This window comes from Schistocerca serialis, chromosome 5 (assembly GCF_023864345.2).
Source record: "Schistocerca serialis cubense isolate TAMUIC-IGC-003099 chromosome 5, iqSchSeri2.2, whole genome shotgun sequence".
Taxonomy (NCBI): Eukaryota; Metazoa; Arthropoda; class Insecta; order Orthoptera; family Acrididae; genus Schistocerca; species Schistocerca serialis.
The window spans coordinates 129,376,224-129,393,240 of record NC_064642.1 but is presented as its reverse complement, the minus strand read 5'-3'; the positions used below and the strand labels follow the sequence as shown (position 1 = coordinate 129,393,240).

The following is a 17,017-nucleotide window of genomic DNA, read 5'->3' as shown; positions in this document are numbered from 1 at the left end:
TCCATGTGCCGAGTATGTCCTAGCATTTGTTTCTAGATTTTTTCACACTTTTCCTGCAGCCATTTTTGCCTTGGCTTCAACAGTCTTCCTATTTATTTCAATCAAAAGTGACTCATATTGCTGTATTCCTGTCTGTCCCTGAGCTTTTCTGCACTTACTTTATTTCTCGATTAATTGAATTATTTCTTCTATTATTCAATGTTTCTTCTGCCTATATTTGTTAGCCCAACTTCTTTCATTGCCCTTTTTAGACGTGGCCATTCCTCTCAACCGAAGTGCTTATTGTGGTATCCTTTATTACAGTACTTACAGTCTCAGAGGACTTCAAATGTACATCATCATTCCTCAGTATCTCACTTCTTTCCAGGTTGAGTCTTCCAGAAAATTCTCATAAAATTCAGCCTACTCTTCACCATTACTTCATTGTCATCTTAGTTAATACCTGCTCCTGGGTACACCCTATAATCCAACATCTTTTTTAACATTGTCTCTTACCATGATGTACTCTAGCTGGCATCTTTCCATGCCTCCAGGCCTTTTCCAAGTATACCTCCTGCTTTTGAGATTTTTGAACAAGGTATTCATTATTTCCATCTGAAATGTATTATACAACTTAATTAGCTTCTCTCTCCTCTTATTCCTATTATCGAGCCCATGCTTTCCACCAAATCTTTCTTTCAATTCTTTCCTCTATCACAGTGTCCAATCCTCCCACGATCATCTCCCTTACATACTGAATTACCCATTTAATACCCTAATACACTTCCCTCTCTCTCTCTCTCTCTCTCTTCAACTTCTGATGTCATACCTATATTACAGTCACAGTCAGCAGCTTTGATGAACTGTCCTTTCTGATGAGCATAATAGTTGAAACTGTGTGTGTGTGTGTGTGTGTATAAGATGAACACGTTTACAGGAAGGGCTGTGCAATGCTTGGTTGTGGATATTAGCAGAGTCGTAGCATTCGCACTCCATCTAAACGTTTTAGCAGGGTTATTACGATGCCTAACTCACAGTACTCTCCCTACCATCAGGTGGTCTGCAGTCAGACGCGTGGTTCAACTTGTATTGTAGGCTATGTTAGTTTTCATAGTGTTTGTGTGCCTTGTTGTACTGTCAACCCTGGGTACATATCAAGGTGTTTTACCTCCTTCTTCACTTGTGTATTTACTGTTATTGCACTATCTGTACGCACAAATGGTGTAGTACATTTATATTTTCTCTCTTCCACCGCTAGTTAGCAATGGAAGCCAACGACTCAACGAGTGAAATAATGGATTTGATATTCTGCTGCGATTCATCACATGGACGTAGTCTGCAAGTCCGTACTCTCTACACTGAAAAATATCCACAGCACAGAGTGCCCTCTGATAAGCTGCTCAGCAGACTTTTCCAGCATCTGACAGACACAAGCAACCCTGCATCTTAGAAGACTAACAGTGGAAGGCCCCACACAGTCTGCACACCTGACTTGGAGAAGCATGTTCTACGTTCGGTGGAAGAAACCCCTGGGTCCAGTTTGCAATGATTAGCAGAAGCAGAAGTCATGTCTTACTCTCGTATCTGGGAGGTATTTCATGAACAATTGCTGTGCCCATATCTTCTACAGGCGTTTAATCCTAAGGCCACAGGATCATGGCAGACAGCAGTTCTGTCAGTGACTGTTGCAGAAGTGTGCTGCAGATCCACTGCTCACATCCAAGATTTTATTTACCAATGAGGCAGAGTTCACAAAAGATGATGGTGTGAATTCCATAACCAGCATGTATGGGCAGATGTAACTCCAGGCAATTCAGGAAAGAAGGCATCAACACCGACTCTCAATCAATGTATGGGAAGGCATACTCTGCGACAAATACGGTCATACATGCTACCACAAAAGTTAACTGGGGAGTATCTCTGGACTTTCTCACTAATGTAAATATCTACCTTGCTGGAGGCTGTGCCACTGCAGCAACAAAAACAAATGTGGTTCCTGCATGATGGCACATCAGCACACTTGGGGATGGGGGGCACACCTTGGTCTGCTAAATCTACAGACCTCAATCCCCTACACTTTTGGTTATGGTGACACTTGAAGGCATTGATCTACACCACAACAATCAATGATGAGCAGACACTAAAGGGTTGCATCTTCAATGTGTGCCAGCAAATACAACAATTGGGTGTACTTCAAAGGGTATATAATTTCTTATGCCAGAGGGCAGAAGGTGCAGTCACAAATGGGACACTTCCTGTAAATGTGCAGAAAGTATGCATTTCCAGACCTGTGTTTATTACACTTCTTTTTCTTGTTTCCATGAGTACTACCACCTCTCAAAGTATTAGACACTTTTTTTGAACATGCTATGTGTATGTGTCTATAATTTAGCTTCTGCATTTCCCTCCTCATGTTTTCTAACTCCCCTCCCATATCACATTCAGTCTTCTATGTTCCACAATCTGATTCATAAAATGTTACCCTTTCATTGGGTACTCTTTTTCTCATAGTTACCTCCCTGTTGGCAATCCCTGTAAATCTGAAAACTGGACTTATCCCCACCTTTTACCCATGGAGAAATCATCATGACTTTTACATGACAATTTCAGGCCAAATGTCCTGTGAATAAACATAGTTTTCAATGAGGTGGTTTCCACTGCCTTCTGCATTCTCCTACCATAGATCATTGCTGATCCTTCTTCCTTTTAGGGGCAGTTTCCTACCCCAAGGGCATAGGAGTGGCTTTAAACTCTTTCTGCACCTCCGCTCTCTTTAACAATGACACTGTCAGACTGAAAGCGACCCCTGTTAACACATATTCAATACTTAAGCAGTGGCTGGGATCGAAACCATAATGTTTTGATAACTAATCGAAGATACTACTCCTGGACCAGAATGAAACACACTGTGAAATGCAAGTTGTCAAGCATAATATAACACACACTACTATTTTCATACAGAAAAGCTGATTGTACAATACAGAATGAAGTCTAATGATGAAATGAAGATCACATAACTTTACTTCTGGTATTTCTCACAGTAGTCTTAGAAAGAATTTTTTTTTGTTTTGGGATAGTTACTTTTAAGTACAGGGAAATATATCAGTATGTCACAACATTAAAGTTGGTTTTTTTTCCCTATAATATTGATATTTTGTTTCTTTGCAGCATCAAAGTTGGTCTTTAAGACCTTGAATAGATCATTCAAAAGCCTCTTGGTATGACATGTTTGGCATGTGAATGGCTCCTACTGCTGTTTCTGGGGTGAGCAATTTATAGTTTTTCATTCAATTATAAGCATTTGAGGTTACATACTTTCCTTGTGAGTATGACAAAATGAGTGTGGTGAGACGAAAAAATGCATTTCAACTATTTTATATAAAAGCACAACATTAATAAATTATTTATACAGCAGCTACCAATGCCATGGCCACAAAAATGCAAAATTTAACAGCTATTATTACAGAAGTTTCAACCCACTGAAAACATGTGATTAACATAACATTGATACAATTTCCTTAAGGATCATGTTTTTAAAATAATGCATATTACCTCCAGTAAGTATGTCACAGTGCACATCCGACTGTTGTGCACTATCTTCTCAGCAGAAGAAATTACTTATGTCTGTTGGTGCTTAGCATTCATCGAAACACTTTTTGCATGTTGTGACGTGTGTGTTGAGCAATATTTTTTCCCACTTACTAAGTTCAGGTGAGTAGGCAAAACATTACATATCATTTTGATCCCTTTCACTATTTATAAATCCCCTCTTTTGTTTCAATATTTTCCACATTTGTACTCTACATTATTCAATTGTTTTGTCACAAAAATACAGAAATAGCATCCAGGAAAGGAAGAATTAATGCCATATTTCATTTTTGTTAAATGTGCTAAAAATATCTGATGATGCAGTTACTTCTCTGTTCGTAATGTTGGGAATCCGCATAGAACTGACAAAATATATCAAATACGACAAAACAATATACCTTGCTTCAAATGGTAAACAGTGTTTTCCCAATACTTTTATTGTTACATTTATGTCCAAATTTCGGATATTTTTTTACAAGATATACTACATATCATGCAGCTGTATGAGGCGGAAGAGCACTATATACATCATACCTGGAAAGCATATTATGACCTTAACATATCAGCTTTGGGATTCATGCTGTGTTCAAGAAACCACATGGACACTGAGTAATATATTTTAATGAAATAACATACAGTGGCCAATCATTTCTAAGACATATCATTCATATGGTTTACATGAAAGTTCCATCAACTTCTTGATTATGCACACTGTACAAATAATTTCTGTAAAACAGTAATCAAGTGTCTGCACCAACAAAAGTTTCAAAAATTCTATTTAATAGTAAAAATATCTGAAAAGGGTATATATATATATATATATTTTTGTGTCAGACACCATGCATGGCTGCCAGTACTGACAGTGAAAACATCCGATTTCCATCTCTGGAGCTTTCCTTATTCTTACTTATTCTGTTTTTATTACATTACAGCTGCAATTCAGATTATAAAACTCACAGGCCAATAAGTTATTATCCAATGGAACTAATTTGTACTAGTGTATTATATACATAACTGAAAAGTCCTGCTAGTTCCATCAGATAAAACAGGAGTGAAAGCTATTAAACTGTTCTGCTCTCACGATATTACACCTTTTTCAGTCCTTAACATTGTATTTCCAGCTTTAACACTGTATTTTCAGGTTCCTTAAAGACAATTTGCATGTATTAGAGACGAGCACAGTTTCTGATTAACAAGAAATGAGTGGCACTGCAGTTCGTAAAAGTTTGTACAACTTGTGTACTGCATAAGACCATTTCAATTGGAATCTCTCAAAAGTGTTTTCAGAATATCTTAACATATTTCAGATTTTTACATGTTTTAGTTATGACTAATGGGTTTGCAAACAGTGACTGCATGGTGACAAGTGCTAAAAAGTGCACAACAATGGTTAACATTATTTGTACTGAATTATGACAGTGATCTCTCTTCTTTCACATGGCCTACATTTCCTGCTGTGTCTTGACATGCAAACTGAATGGAGACTTTTGTTAATTCCACAATATGGCATGCTTCAGTGACAAATAATTTCACATTGTCATTGTATCTCAGTTGCACTTTTGCATGGAAGAGAACTTAAGAATAATTATACAAGTTGTGGAAAGCATGTCACACCTTTTATAATTTGTGCCACTGGATTCAAAACTCTCTGATAAGAGAAGGCACCTACGATGCTTTGTAAAGCTGTCACATTTCATCTGTATCCCTCTTCATTTGTTCTATCCCACTAATCCGTTTACAGAGCTACTGTCATGGTATTTGCCTACCTCACCAAAGATGAGGCCACTATCTGTAATTACTTGAAAATCCTAACTGTCATTGAATGTTGCTCTTTGGAGGTCATATGATGTTCATTTACACTCACTACTTGCATCACAATATATTTATGTTTGCATAAATACTGCAGTAAACTCTCAAATTCATTTCTGCAGAGATTAAACCACAATGGAATGCAGAGCTACAAATGTAGTACAGTATACGACATCACACTGAGCAATGTATCATTATGAACAACTTCCACCAAATTTCTCAACATGTTAGGATATTAGCGTGCAATCCATTTCATACCAACCACTGAGAAACTTGGTGATCTGGTTTAAAAAAACCAATGTTCACTGGTGGCTCCATTCAAAATATTTACACTGTTTATTTTATTAATAACTGTAAACACTAACATGTTCAATGTACACTGTTATTATTTACTTTGTAATCAAGACGTAAGAATATTAACGCAAATACTTTGTCATTAAAAATTTGCAGAATCTGAAATTCAAACCGGTGATTTTTAAGTTATGTACTGGAAAGACTGTGTGGGCCAAACTCTTTCACCATCAAAATCTTAGCAATATGTTTAGAAAATTTCTAAACAGTAGGAAAGGAGAAATTCCAAATGTATCACAGTAACAAATTAATTAGAAGACGATAAAATAGTTTTAAATGGACAGGAACTGAAAGCAATTTTGAGTTCTGTCAAAATACTGTTGTACAAACATTCTTGGCAACATCCCTGTTCCACTTCACTGCTCAGTACCATGAAAATCTACAAATTCTAGCAACAAAACTAATGGACAGCCATTACAGGAGGACATTTTAATGGGAATATTTGAATGAAAACCCTCTCTATACATTTCTGAAACTGATAATTGCATCACACTGAGTGCATAAAGATCTTATAAAGAAAAACAGCAATAACCTAATACAAAGTCTTATTCAAAGACCAATTATGAAAAACCATATGCTTTGTGAGTGACTTTCAAAACACGCAACATAGTGGAATTACTTACACACACGCACACACACACACACACACACACACACACACACACACACACACACACACACATTGGTTGAGTCAGTTTAACAGCAAATATTAGTCTCAATAAAATTGTTTCTACAGCAGCTAGACACACATAGCACCATAAACAAACACCGATTTCTGTACATCTTTATTCCCAAAACAATGTTCACAGATTCTGGTGAAGTGTAAAAGCGAACTGAAAAAATTCACAGATGTGGATCAGTTATGAGTGGATATCAACTGGAAGAAGGCTATGGAATGAAATAAATGGCATTCCCAAACACAGCTTTCAAATTCTGTAGTTATGTCAGATAATATTTAGAAACTGGCAATTACTTTTGAATTACAACTTTCTTTTCTTTTTACAATAAACTAAAATCAAGCTTTTGCTTTGTTTTGTAATTTTTACAAGCTTAGTAACAGCAGTTAAAATAAACAAACTTCACTATGGTAACATTTAGTAATTATTGTGATTGAAGAAGAAGTAGTAGTAAATTGACAATATATCAGGATTTCAAAAAGTTGAGCAAAGCCAGAAAACGGGCAGTAAATTGACATAGATGAAAGCCTGGTACTGATACTTTGATATAATTTTCATGTTGTGGACATAAATGTAGCATGAAAGCTGCTTATATCCACATTAGTCTGAGCAATAAAACTATCACATTCCTAGTCTTGCTGTGAACAATCGTGGTGTTAATTACAAAGTACACACCTGTAGTGCATAGAGAACTATCAATTATTTGGTGCCATGGTTATAGACCATGTAATTTTGAAGACAAAAGGAGTACTTCTTAATAAGTTGTACTTAGCATGTGCAAGTGTCACTGGAAAGAATTGTACATCTGTTTATTTGAAAAATAAGGAATGCAAGAAGAGGAGGGGGAATGAGAAGGAATGTTACAATTCTTCTGTAAAAAGGTAACATGCATGGCAACAGAAGTAATTAGATGAAAACTGCACATGAACTCCCAAGTTTTAATCTTCTTGAGTATCTCCCCCTGTGTCTGCAAGTATGTGCTTGGAGTGCAGTATGAAAATCATAACAATGGTAAGTGAACTGTCAGACAGCAGCAAGTGGAAAAGCATTTTTAAGACTCTGAAATAAAATACAGACCAATAACAGCAAAGGAGGTTAACTATAACCACTGTATAGCCCTACATTATTAACAGATATATTGTATGATAATTGCAGCAATCTTCAAATTATCTGTTTACCAAAGCTCTCGAGGAATTTCCACTGGCTTTTGTCAAGCAATATTCGTAAGTGAAAGGAATGTTTTCTTATGAAATAAATGATCAGGTTATGAGACAATATCATTATACTACTCACGTGTTTCAATTTTAATACTGTCTAACAAATGATAAATAGGCAACCACTGGAAATATACATACTATGGAAACAGTTATGTGAAAGTGGATGTGGGGGGGACTAGTCTCTTCAAACTAAGATCTTAAAGAAAGAGAGAAAGAGAGAGAGAGAGAGAGAGAGAGAGAGAGAGAGAGAGAGAGAGACGAAGGTTGGGAGGAATTTGTATTCATTGACAACTAATAATGTGATTATTTTCATTACAGCAAGCATCAATTCAGATTAGACCTAGAATACTTATACAGTCATTATTATTATTATTACTTAATTTTATGGGTTAGTCACTGTCCATATACGTTTGTAAGTGCAGACTTCAGAACATATATATTTCACAGTGTTGCCACAAAAATACAAGAACTAAACTGATAAATTTATCATTCAAAATAACACACAACAGATCAAAGCCAATCAAATATAATCTTCGTTGACCATGCTGGAATCTGTAACTACTGAAGTGACATATACAAGAAAAACTTTCATAGTGTATCGAATGTGCAGCATTACAGAACTGAGGAACAATAATACTCTGAATATGCAAATGCTTTTCTTCGAGAAATTTATGGGACTTAGGCAGTGACTGGTCTTAAAACAAAAAATTCAAAAATAAGCCTTCCTATAAATATCAAAATCAAGAATAAGGAAAATACACAGTTAAATTGTAATATAGCATCCAAACCTTTAGATTACGAAATTTTTAATCCAAAAGTTTGTGTAATTCTTTTCGGATGAGAGAATCCAATGAAATGACCTGTGCCCAAGAACTGTACACACAATCTGCAGGCCTTCACCACCATACACCATTCTATACGTACAACACTTTATGGCACTAGAAACAGATAAATTAAAAACTTCTGCAGTTATAAAGTGGACTCGTGGAAAGAATAAATTTGCACGTTATGACTGGTTTCTAACTTACAACTTTTATCCTCTTTTTGCACGAATAGTAGTTCATACGAGTCTAGCACTTTCGTGTGCATAGCTATACACCTTGACAGAACATATGTAGTCCACTACCAGTTCGAATATTACTCTCACAGATTAAAAAAAAGAAAAAAAAAATCAATAGATGGAACATCAAAAAACACACCAAAAAAGAACTATTACAAGTTACACAGAACATGTTTCATTCAAAAAGCACAATAACACATACACAGTCTATTTACAAGTCTTATAGCACATCAAGTAAGCAAAGTCACATTGGCAGATATTAAAAAAAGTTTATTAGTCTATATCCCTAAAGGATCTAAAGCCTCCTGCATCAGTATGCTACATCAATAACGAATTCTTAATGGGTTTCAGCACTAAGACATTTAAAAATTGATGCTGTACATATCCTCAATGTGCTATCCGAGTCACTGGACTATGTAAATATGGTAGAGAGAATTGAATTATAGGAATTATTTTATGTCCAACTATCATAACAGTGAAATAAAGTGAACAGAAATGTGACATTAATCAAGTGAAAAAAGAAAACATTATAAAAAAATGGCCATAATAGTATTCAAAAATATGTAGTTACTGTTGTTTTATTTGATTCCATTCAATACTATCAAGCACAAATCTTACAAAGTCCCTAACAAAAGTTACATATCAATTATCTCAACACACATATGTATATATTTACACACTTCCATACATTTCATTTCAAACATCATACATACATACAAGTACACATTCAAACAACACATTCATACAACAAATGGAACACATTTTCAACAAATCCTCTTGGACAAAAGAATAAACAAACGCACCCAGTTTGTAGCTGCACATGCACATAGATAACATAACGTTAAGTATAAAATGAGATTCTTACACAAATTTTAAATTTGTCTTGTCACATCACTGGGATCTGGCACGTTATATACATAGGCCTTTGCAAAACAACAGACATCTTACCGAGCACAGTGGCACACTTGAGATGACATAACTCATTTTATGAAAGTTTTGTCTTCATTATCTCAGGTGCTGCACTGAAGTGTAAAGTAACCATCTCTGATCATTAAACTGGTAATGAGGAGCCAGTGGCCTGTATTACATACACCACAGACAAATTAAGTATTTCAGTTAACCATAAGTGTGTGGGACTCCATTGGCGCTGCAGAATCATACAATGTGTCGGTATCTTGCGTTGGTTCCCCTTGCAACTGACACTGATTAGTTAATGTTCCTGCACCACAGTCACAGAAAAACCTGAAATCACAATGAATGACAAATTAAAACATTACAAAAAATATATAACTTTTAAGATTTTCCTTTTACACAAAGGAGACAAGTAGACAAACAAAGAATACATTATTACACAATAAAGTCTGCATAATAAACAATGAAAATCCTACAACTGTGGATATATAGGCATCACAGAGAGTAAATTACACTCAGGTGCTTAGTTTTTTCTACAAAATCCAGTTTAATATGAAAGAAAATGCTAAGAAGTTATCTGCTTACAAAAGGGAGATAAAGCACATTCTTAAATCGTACCTTTGGTTAAGGGAAATGTCACTACCAAGTTCAGAATAGCTGTGCTCTTATGAACATGCCCTTCCAGATATTACCTCTGAATATGAATCATATTTTACAACTTCAGTTATGTTAATGGACTTCTTTTATTCCCAGCACAAAAAAACATTATACACAATAGCATTTGCGATGTTAATAACTTCTGTATTAGCAGGCTCATTTAACACACAAAATAATTAAGACACAACAAGTTGTGTGACACGAGACAACACTAACCACATCCGAAAACATGACTCTGAGTAATTGCTTCTGGTGTATTACTCAAGTATTACTGCTGTGCTCCTGCTATATTACTCCTGTAATAAGACTTGCCTGTCACAAGTGGTTATTTATGTACTGGTGCCAAAACTGTGAGTGCCTTTTTTTTGTGGAATTATGGATGAGAATTGACAAAAAGTCAGAATTAGGATACACTAATATATTAACGAGTTATTAATAACCTAAGTCAAATGCATAGAAGATGTTTTTAAAAGATCATATGGTAAATTCTCCACATTTTTAAGAACTGAATGAATGGGAAAAAGTCATCCAAAATTTTAAAACCACATTTTTTTGCTTGAGAAGATCTACACAAACATAAACAATATTTATAAGGCAGTACATAATGCATTTATATTTTATCCTTCATGTCTGATTTTCATTCTAAATGCCAAACAACATGTAAACTTATTTTTCTTCTTCAAAGGAGTGGACTTTTAGAATGTCGAAACAATTTTGATTGGGAAATAATTAGGTATTCTGTTTTTTAGTTATTCACAATGTACTGTATGTAAAATACAAATAATTTTTTATTTTCAAATATTTGGCCCCTTGTGAGAGAACACACTATTAAAAAGTAGGGGACCTTTGCCTTTCGCGGGCAAGTGTTCTACCAACTGAGCTACCCAAGCACGACTCGCCCCGTTCTCACAGCTTTACTTCTGCCAGTACCTCGTCTCCTACCTTCCAAACTTTACAGAAGCTCTCCCGCGAACCTTGCAGAACTAGCACTCCTGAAAGAAAGGATATTGCGGAGACATGGCTTAGCCACAGCCTGGGGGATTGCAACCAAGACATGGATACCCCTAGTCCTAACACGCTGCTGTTACAGAGAGTCTGTGCATGAGCTGGAGTATGCATCTGTCTTGCTGTCTTGTCACTGAAGAGGCCTTTGTAGAGAAATACCACTTTAAAGGGATGTTATAAGAGGAACTGTTTGTCTCCCCCCCCCCCCCCCCCACCTCCTCTTAATTCCTGGAAGTAGTTGGATCTTTCTGGCCCTAGTTTGAGTTTTTAAAAATATTCTGTACATTCAATTTCATCTCGCAGGTGATATGGAACCCTGTAAATGTTTTGCTGCGATCGGCAGAAAATGATCATTTAGAGTAGAGTATAACCCCGCTTTTACATTCCCGGAATTAACGTTTTCCCACCGTTTATGACATTTTTTATTGCTCCCTTCAAATTTCCTATGTTCACAATGTTAATTCACACCTGTTTTTACGTTAACATATCAGTAATCTTCCTGCAATTTACATATTATGAAACAATGTTCGTGGGAAAAAAAACTGGTGTGACTGACATAAAATGACGCAGGCACAGCATTCGCCTTCAAGTAGTGTTTACCTATGTTATACGTTTAACTTTCGTGACACCAGGGTGCTCCACTCAGCAAATCTGAAGTCGGAAAAAAACGTGATTTGTATCCTGCCACTGCCAACCACAGCTTGGTGTGGTGGCTGATGGGAGTAAATGTTTCAATAGAAGACGGAAGAACGCACAACTACTGAGGTACATTCATTTGTTTCGAGTTGATAACAACTTCATCTGTCAGTACAGTGTGCTACAATAAGTAGTACCCTTTTGTATCCGCATTGTTTCGGCGTTAACTTCACCCTATGATAATGATCACATACAGAGGGTGTCCACTTTCCACTATTTGTAACTTGCTAAATACGGTAGTTTCCTTTATGGTTCGTAACGCAACAAGCCTGTTCCTACAACCGAAGTGAGTTGATTTCAGTCGACACAGCTACTCTCTACAACTGCCGTGAGAAGAGTTTTTATTTGTTACTTTGTTTGTGTGTACCACATAGCGTATTCGTAGCCTTGTGTGAAGTGATCAAAGTCTGTTGTTAGTTGTTTCTTTCAAATTGTTGTTTTCTGTTGCACTTTAGGATGGAAAACGCCATATTGCCAAAAGAGACAGGAAAACCCTTTCTATGGAAGAAAGAGTCAAAATTCTGGAAAGAATTGATGCTGAACGTGGAATACTTGTTGCATTAGCACAGAGTTTAGGAATACCGGTATCTACATTCAACACTATCATGAAAAATAGATACCATTTTGGAAAGTGTAAGTAAAAGTGGGCCAAATTCCAAAAAAATGAAATATGCTAGCTATTCGAAATGCGCAGAACTGGAAGAAATCACGAAGAGCTGGTTTCAGGCAGCATGTGCGTGTGATGTTGCGTGAAAAGGTGCTGAAAGTCGCCAATGTACTTGGGATCGAGGACATCACAGCATCAAGCGGGTGGATACATAAATTCAAGGAGCGGTACAATGTAGTGTACAAAACAGTATGTGGCAAAGAAAACAGTGTAGACATAAAATCTGTTACGGAATGGCAGAGTGGCAGGTTACAAGACCTTCTGAAACAGTATAAACCAAAGGATATCTTCAATATTGACGAAACAGGTCTCTTTTACAGACTTTAAAGGCGAAAACTGCCATGGCGGTAAACACAACAAAGTTCGCCTGACAGTAATGTTAGGCACAAACACAGATGGTTCCGAAAAAGTAAACCATTTGTGACTGGCAAACCTAAAAAAAAAAAATAATCTTATTTTAAAAACATAAAAATACTACGACACTACCAACGAACTACAGTGCCAACAAAAAAGTGTGGATGATGTCTGAATTATTTGAGAAACAACAACACTGGAAGGAACATCAGCATTGGCCGTATTTTGTTGCTTTGTTGTCAGCAAAATCGATTTTCAGTCACTTAGTGACCATCCTCACTGCTATAATATACAATTAAAATTGGTAGGTACTGGTATCAAGCTATAACCACAAGCTTAGAGCGATCACATAAACTGAGTTTGTGGTTATAGCTTGATACCAGTGCCTACCAATTTTAATTGTATATTATAGCAGTGAGGATGGTCACTAAGTGACTGAAAATCAATTTTGCTGACAACAAAGCAACGAAATATCGCCAATGCTGACGTTCCTTCCAATTCTATCCACTATTTGGTCTTGGTGCACACAACAATCCATGGAGTCGGCAATCAACAACTGCATTGTCTTGATTCAAGAATGGGTACTGACAACAGAAAAATTCTGCTTTTTGTGGATTGTTGCTCTGCGCATCCCAGAAATATAAGCCTACGTAATGTGCAATTAGAGTTTCTGCCACAAAACTGCACAAGCAAATTACAGCCTTTGGATTTGGATGTCAGCTATGCCTTCAAAATACTATAGGAAGACGATTGTGCAGAAGGCATTAACTTAGATGGAAGTTGGGAATGACCCAGCGTCCTTTGAAGTGTCAATTTTATACGCTTTGCATTATAATGAGAAGGCATGGACAGAAGTTACGGCGGCCACCATCTTCAATTGCTTCTGAAAAGCAGAATTCATCGAAGCCGACAACGGAAATGGATCTGATGCACCAGACTTGAGTGTTAGTGACAACGGTGAGAAACTGCTTGCTTCATCATAGGAAAAGCTGCAGCTTCAGTATCTGGTTCATGATTTCTTACTCATTGACATCAATGTTGTCACTATGGAAAGTGTTTCTGTTGACGTTATCGACTTTCACATACAAGAAAATGCAGAAAGTGACAGTGATAGTGATGAGGACAATGAGGTTCCCTCATTTGCAGTTGTTAATGTAGCAGTGGAAACCATTGAAAAATATATTTCAGCTGCAGATGTCAATGACAAATTTTTTCATTGTGTTTATGAACTCTAAAATTACACTGAAAAAGTTCAGACAAAATTAAAACAACCCACAATTTTTTTTGCCAGAAAATAGTAACAACTGTACTCATTTGTTAATGCTGTGTTTATAGACCAGCCAAATTAAAGGTCATTTTAATGTTTTGTAAATGTGTTCATAAAATGCTTAAGTGTAGTATGGTTTCCTTCCCTGTTATTTTGGCTGTGGATACAGACTGATCTCTATCATAACCCCTATGTCTACGTTGATTTGAAAGTGTCAGTTTAGCTGAGAGCTGACTAAGTCAGTGAGTGTGAAATAAAGGCTGCAGTGACAGATTGATCTGTAGTGTAGTGCCATATTTAACTTAGTTTATATTTCACACACCTTTATATACAAAATCAAAAACAGCAAGATAAATGGCTGTTACTGCATACATCTGCTGATTTTGCTTTCACAGGAAAGTTACACTAAAAATGATGCAGTTTAGAGAGAGAGCTTTAATGCAGTATACACTTGACATGCACTTTTCATAGGCATCAAATATAAATACTAAAACTGCCAACTGCATCACTTTAGCTTTGCAAACACATAAATAAACATGGCAGCTGCATGATTTGTGTTATTTTTAATGCAATTTGTTGTGCTAAAGTGTCGGTGAATGTCACGTCACCTGCTAAACATCGCAATAAATTCAGATAACCTTTAATAAAAATAAACATTCCCTGATGAGTATTATTTTGCCTATTATCTACAGATATAATACAAAACTACAAAAATGGAAAGGGGGCCCCATACACAACCAGTAAAACAAAGTCATTTCCCACATTTCACATTTTCCCGCAGTTTAGCCACTTTTTTTCAAGTCCTCTGAAAAAAGTGTAAAAGCAGGGTTATGATATGTGAAATAGTACTTAAACTTCTGGGTTAACATTTAAAAAGTGCAGACAGACTTGGGAATGACAAAAGGTTTGATATTGTAGACTGCCAATCCACTAACAGAAAAGAACAAAGGAAAAGCTGTGTACTGGTTCAATAGAAGTGGTAATAAATACCTACGTGCATGTACTGCCTGAAAGAAATTTCACTTTTCCCATTCTGAATGCAAATTTTATAATAACAAAAATGGAACTGCAGAACAATGTAAGGGCTGATCAGATACTACAACAAGAAATGCAGATCTTTTGATTTTTTTCTCAGCCCAGACAAAATTCATTTAGTACAAGCAATACCATCTTGCATGAATAGCCTTTAGATATTGGTAATGACACAGGTGCAGAAGAATTCATAGTTCCTCACTGTTGGATTGGTCACTTAAAAAAAATCGCATACAACCGTGTAAGAAAAATAACAGGTTTGAAAACTGAAAGCTTGGATTACAAACAAAGTATAAGAGTGTAGGATTTAATTAACTCTTTGTATACAACACAGATCAGTCCAAATTTTAAGAAGAAATATGTGCTAATAGGATGCCTTCATTCAAGGGAGAAAAACATACAGACAATGAAAATGATGCAATTATCACACTTTCAGGCTTTTTCTCCATTTTGTGGGAACAAAATTTGTCTCCTAGATTCTTGGAATGGTCACAAGCATCCTGAATCATTAGCAACCATGTTTTGAGCTCACCCTGACAAAAAAGGTAGATATACTTCAGTTTTCACCTAGTAATACGAATGTGCATTAGTTATCAGAGAATTTTACAGAACAGTAACAGAGACAATAATTATCGAAATATCACAACAATTTCCAGTCTACGCACATGAAAATGTTCTGAAGTTGCACTCAGTAGTACACTACCAGTTTTCCTCTACTTGGTTTCATAACCTTATTTAATATGCTTAACACTCCTCAAAATATACAGATATACGAACCAATCCCCTCCTAACTCCAGATAGTTTTGTCCAAAAATGTGTAAGTGTGTCTGCAACTGTCAAATGTCAACCTTAATTTTATGTTCATGGTACACAAAGAAATATGTAGAACACTGCACCAGCATTTCACATTTTTGCAATAGTTACAAGGAATGAAAACTGATGATGAGTCGGAAACCTTGTATTTATTTCCACATACTCCTTACCAATTTGGAAGGAATGTTATGTATAAATTATAAGGTGTATTTCTCTACGAATATTTAATTCGTCTTATGATCACTTTCAACTGATGATCCAGTGCTTGCCTTGCAAGCTAATGGAAACTGTGACCAAAGAGTGACACACTGTGCAACAACTGAGGGCTGTATACCAGGCAGTTTCAGTTTCAAGATGTGCAATAATGACACATTTTATATTGTAATCTCCAGTTCATGTCGCCACCTGAAATTCAGCACATGGCTTTTCACTGACGCTAACTACAAGTGGCGGGGGGTGGCGGGGGAGAGGGGGTGGGGGGGGGGGGGGCATTCATGGCAACTTTTCAAGTTCTGACATGACAAGCCTAGCCACCATTCCTTCGAAATGGCTAGCTCAAAAAAGGATCCTTCTGAAAGCTAACAAAATTTCCAATCTTGTCCATGTGACTGTAAAAAAAACTTTACTATTAGGTGAGTAGTTGCTTTATTTTTACTACTACCTTATTTATGTTTAAAATCATCTATACCATGAGAAATGAGCATCCAATAATTTCCTACAACTTAGCTTCTATCTGGAACATAGCCTTTCAAAAATAAAATTAACAGTCTAATAATATCATTGTTCATGGGACTTTACACAGCTACCTTCCTCCCCCCCCCCCCCCCCCCCACTTTCAAAAGCCTATGGTACATGAAAAACTTAATGACAGCTGCCAACAAACAACTGGACGCTGCAACTTATTACACAACTGTTACATTAACAATGCTATTC

The 17,017-nt window shown here is 36.3% G+C and overlaps 1 protein-coding gene across 2 annotated transcripts in view; it reads right to left on the bottom strand.

Annotated features, from left to right (window-relative positions):
- Window positions 1–4,051: 4,051 nt before the first annotated feature.
- The window catches only part of LOC126481484 (F-box only protein 11), a 57,792-nt gene continuing 44,826 nt past the window's right edge, over window positions 4,052–17,017 (bottom strand). For both annotated transcript variants that reach the window (XM_050105265.1, XM_050105264.1), the window contains exon 11: window positions 4,052–9,923. In XM_050105265.1, the coding sequence (XP_049961222.1) occupies window positions 9,794–9,923 (130 nt within the window). In that variant the 3' untranslated portion in view covers window positions 4,052–9,793. The remainder of the gene's footprint in view (window positions 9,924–17,017) is intronic.